This window comes from Vombatus ursinus, unplaced genomic scaffold (genome assembly GCF_900497805.2).
Source record: "Vombatus ursinus unplaced genomic scaffold, bare-nosed wombat genome assembly UNPS02015255.1, whole genome shotgun sequence".
NCBI lineage: Eukaryota > Metazoa > Chordata > Mammalia > Diprotodontia > Vombatidae > Vombatus > Vombatus ursinus.
In genome coordinates this window covers 7,042,833-7,047,925 of record NW_020955033.1, presented here as the reverse complement: position 1 = coordinate 7,047,925, position 5,093 = coordinate 7,042,833, and the positions used below count along the sequence as shown (strand labels likewise).

General features: G+C 37.8%; 1 protein-coding gene across 1 annotated transcript; it reads right to left on the bottom strand.

The window, feature by feature from the left end:
* Positions 1-727: 727 nt before the first annotated feature.
* LOC114031844 (zinc finger protein SNAI2) lies at positions 728-4,455 on the bottom strand. Its single transcript, XM_027847007.1, has 3 exons — positions 4,136-4,455; positions 2,868-3,413; positions 728-1,864 (listed from the first exon to the last, which is right to left on the bottom strand). Exons 1-3 carry the CDS (start codon positions 4,212-4,214, stop codon positions 1,683-1,685), a joined length of 807 nt encoding a protein of 268 aa, XP_027702808.1. The 5' UTR covers positions 4,215-4,455; the 3' UTR covers positions 728-1,682.
* Between the last annotated feature and the right edge of the window lie 638 nt (positions 4,456-5,093).

The window sequence follows — 5,093 nt, the reverse complement described above, 5'->3', positions numbered from 1 at the left end:
AGAGGAAAGCCATAAAAGAACTCTTAACCGTTTCTTAATTAGTTCAACTTCAACCAACACATTTATTACAAGTTGCTCCACTCACTTCCTCTGAATTACTGGATCTAAATTGCTCTCTGTCCTGACAACTAAGCTTGTGTCTGATTTTTTAATGTTATGTTAATGTTTCTCTCATGTTCTTCCACATTTTCACATTTTCTTAATTTAAATTTTCCAATTTTCACATTTCTCAAATTAAAGCCATCTTGGATTATGTAGAATCTCTTTTTAAAAGCTATAGACTAACTTTGCGGGCTCCGTAATATGAGATGATTGTGATTTGATTCTTTTTAAACATGGAGTGAAATCAGTAGTCATTAAAGGTTTTATATTTTATAATCTGACAAGTTTTGACAATCAGCAGAAGAAAAGAATCTTCTAATAAATTTTTTTTTTACCACAGGTAGATGGCAGCATACCTCTCAATTGATTATTCTTTTCTGAATTTGAAAGTGTTATTTGCACTTCAAATATAAATATTTGTGCATCTATAAGAGTTTTAGTATTCACATCTATCACCTATAAGCCAACATATCCTTTCCATTGATACTTTTAAGTGATCATCTTTACTAAATAAGCTAAACCATTCTTTGCTTTGATATTCCCTCTTGATGACAAAGCAAATAAAGCCTCTGTAAGTAATTATAACAAATAATAGCATTTTTTCTCAAAAATGTTTATTGTAAAAAAGTGACTAAAAAATTGTAGAAACATTTGATTTCACACAGTCCTCAAGTTGCTTATAGATGTGACCATAGGCAACAGCTCACTTTCATACATATTCCATTCAGTCATATAAAAATAAAAAAAAATTTACATTATGTTCACCAACAGTTAACAAAAAAGGCACTTGGAGGGGGGTAATGCTGTAGATATTGCATTTTCTTTGTGCATTTTTAAAAGGAAAAAAAGTACATAGTTGAACTTCCAAAAACCCCCTCTCTTGCACTTATTCCCGTTTAGTTTTTTTTTTAATTTTAGAAAAAAGTGAAAACCTATTTTGTACTAAAACATGGGTCAAGCATGCACCAGGAATGTTCAAAGCTAGTTTTTCTTTCCCCTAAGGCACATACTGTTTATTATAAAACATGAAATACATTAATACATTCTTTTGTATTTTTTCTTCTTTGAATGTAAAGCATTGCAGATAATCAACAAAGGCCTTATTTCAACAACAGCAACCAGTAATATTGGGAATTTCAAAAAAGTAAACTTGGAATACTTTGTAAGGCACCTGAGATAGATGGTGTCGGGCAGATTCTCTTGCTCAAAGAAACTCTTTATTACAAGTAATACTGTTTATTTGTTCTCTATTGAAATGATTTGGCAGGAATGTAAATCTTTGCACTCTTTTCCTAGCAAGAAAAGAGACCATGTGCTTTGGGCTTCATCTCTGAAGAAAGCTCATTTTGCTTCTTCTTTAGGTTCTAGTTGAAATGTTAGTAGGTGTATAGCAATTTTGAACTTCCCATGGAAGTGAGTAATCTGAAACCCTTATGGATTCTATGGTCTTCAACCTTAAAAAAATATACATCTCTAATTTGGTTGGAAAGCAGGAGAGAAAATGCCTTTGGACTTGTATTTATCATTTGGAATAGGAGTGAAGAAATGCATTCAGTTTGAGTAAACAATGATTGCATCACTCAGTGTGCTACACAGCAGCCTGATTCCTCATGTTTGTGCAGGAGAGACATTCTGGAGAAAGTTTTGGAGCAGTTTTTGCATTGGTATTTCTTTACATCAGAATGGGTCTGGAGGTGAGCCCTCAGATTTGACCTGTCTGCAAATGCTCTGTTGCAATGAGGGCATGAAAAAGGCTTCTCCCCTGGAAAAAATAAAATAGACAAAAAGGAAGAAACACATTAGTGATTTCCATAAGAAAAATGAATAGCTAGACAGATCTGAAGGAATGACAGGCACTCTGAGCTCCAAAAATCAGAAATAGTAAACTTTGGTATTACCAACCCTGATTTAAACTCACAAACTGACTTTTATTAGACACCTGCTCTCTACAATTTTTGAGTCTGCCACCTTAAGATAAAAGTGGATGCTGCCAGACAAACTGAAATACTGCTTGTCGCTCCTGTACTTGAGGAAATATTCTGTTGTATCAGGGGACTTGTTTATTAAAGTTTTCTGATTCACAACAGGTGCAGCTAATGTTTTTGGTCAAGCTCTTCCAAGCATTTGTCTTTTTTAACCCCTTCCTACAACTGATCCTATCTTACATCTACAGCTACATTACAAGACCTCCCCTCTCCCTCCCCTTTGAAGGATATTGTACCAGGAATAAGAAATGCAGTGGGGCAGGGGCTGGAGTGAAGGGGATAAGGGGTGGGAGCTGGCCTCTAGGAATATACTAGCTATCATAACAAGAACATGTTTAACTAGAGCAGGGGAAAAAAAAACTATAGGTAACCTTTCCATCTATTTACTAAATCAATTGATTAAGATAGCAACATTTGTACTCACTGATTACTAGTGGGGGTGGGGGTGGGGGTGAGAGGCAGGCACACAGAACACACGTTCTGGGACAACCTTTCCTGCTTTTTCTAACTGATCTTTGAGACCAAACCCCCAGCACATTGAGAGTCCTTTCCAAAGTCTAAGTGCATGTTTGCAATCATCAGTGCAGAGGTTGTTAACGAGAACCTGAGCATTTTGTGCTGTAATGACTCTTTGAGGGCAGCCAGGAAACAGCTATAAATTAACGTCAGTCACATTTAAGAGCACTGATGTCATTTACCTAATGCAAACCCAAAGCTAACATAAAGCTTCACTCTATTATAAAGCAGCATTTGTGCCTTTTTAATTTTTATTTTGCTTACCAGTGTGAGTTCTAATGTGTCCTTGAAGCAACCAGGGTCTTGAGAATGCCTTGCCACAGATCTTGCAGACACAAGGTAAAGTGTGGGTCCTGATGTGCATCTTCAGGGCGCCCAGGCTCACATATTCCTTGTCACAGTACTTACAGCTGAAAGATTTCCTAGACTGGGCATCGCAGTGCAGCTGCTTATGCTTGGCCAGCCCAGAGAAAGTGGAATAGGTTTTGTTGCATAAACTACACTGAAACTTTTCTGCTTCGATGGCATGGGGATCGGAGAGCTTGGACTGGATTCTTTCCTCTTCATCACTGATGGGACTTTCCGAGCCACTGTGGTCCTTGGATGAGGTGTCTGATGCAGGAGGGGGGCTCACTCGCCCCAAGGATGAAGGATATCCAGAAAGAGGAGAGAGGTCATTGGGCAATGGTGAATGGAACGGGGCATTTGTAGTCCACACAGTAATGGGGTTGTAGGCTACTGAGCTGAGGATCTCTGGTTGTGGTATAACAGGCACTGGGTAGCTTTCATAGAGATATGGGGAAATAATCACTGGCAAAAAAAGAAAAAGAAAAGAGGATTAAGGTAAAGTAACTGGAAAATCCTACTAACAGGCTATAAAATAATGCTTATAGGATTTCACAGTGTACAAGACAGATGCCCAGAGGAGACAACAGAGGCATTTGTAAAGCAGATTTGGTTTAAGAATATGACACTCACATGCATATTGTATTTGAGCATATGTACATTCACTGGAAATACCCATGACAGCACCTGGAAGATTAGCAATCAGTGCAACACATAGACTAAGTTCTAAAAGCCTCATCACTACTTCCACCTTTTAAACTGATGTCCAAATGCCTACAACTGCCTGCATTTGCACATAGGTGATAGTATTTCATTACCATTTGTTATGACATACTGTTTTCTTTCAGACATGTGTATTCTATATTTCTACACAACACTTATTTATCATGCAACTTTATAAAAGGAAAACAACCTCATTTCATTAAATCTGTTTTAAAGTAATGCTTTAGAAAAAAATAAACTTAGAAGAGATAAATCACAAAATTCTTTTACAGAAGAAAAAGTGGTGGTACAAATTTCTAAATTAAGCTTTTCTCCAAATAGTGAAAACAAAATGGAAATTACTTCAATATAGCAATTAAAAAGACAAATCAAGCAAACTGCGGAATTACTTAAATCTTATCTAAAGCTATTTTGGTAAGAGAGGGGCAGACTTCTTTTTCTTTCTTTTTCTCTTTTGCTTTTACCTGTGTGTGTGTCCAGTTCACTGTAATTTGGCTTCTTGGATGAATTGAAATGTTTCTTGACCAGGAAGGATCGTGGCATTTTGAAGTCAGGACTTTGGAGTTTTCCCAAAATGTCTTTTGCTTTAGAATAACGGTCCCCAGGTTCCGTGCAGGACTGCAAATCACTGTTCGCACATTGGTCCCTCTAGCATTGTCTACTCTGCTGAATCCATGCAGTGAAGGAAACCTAGAGCAGGGCAGAGGCTCCTTGCAAAGTGCTGTAAATACCCACTATCAGGTGCAGGAGGGTAGGGCCACGGTTTCTGTCCGTCCAATCACTTCTGAAGCTGCTCGGGCTTTTTTACACACTAAGCCCGTTTGGCTGGGCGGGTTCTCCTCCCTTTTGGGAGAAGGGATCCAATCACTGCTTCGAGGTAAGGGTTTGGTTCAGGTTTCAACTCCTCCCTTCGGGACAGCTGTGAACAGAGTCTGTTGTCAGACTAAATTATTCGGGTTCAAAGTGGCTGTATGTTGTTCCTCGGAATTTCAGTTGAGTATTTTTTTTTAAAGTGTTTAAGTATTTTCAATAGAGGTAATTTTACTTATTTAACTCCACTCGTTATTATTCTTACTCACACAAAGCTAGATAAGTCATAGGCACTGCAATTTCTTTCTGGAACAGGTCTGGCTTCCAGATGTTTGATAAAACAAATACAATGGAACAAAATGTTCATTAAGAAAAGGAAAGGGGGAGTACGATATGATAACGGGTCAGCTTGCAATGTTAATGAGAGTCTATATTTAGAAGTGGCATCTTGAATGGTTTTTTACTTGTAGATTAACCAAATCATTAACTCTTGGCTTTTGAAAAGGAAAGGTAGGAGAGGGGAGACAAAAGCATCTGTGAGTGAGGAGGGAAGCTCCTTCACAGTAGGGAGGTTCTTTTGGTCTGTAAAACTTGTTGGAAGCAGTATGCCAT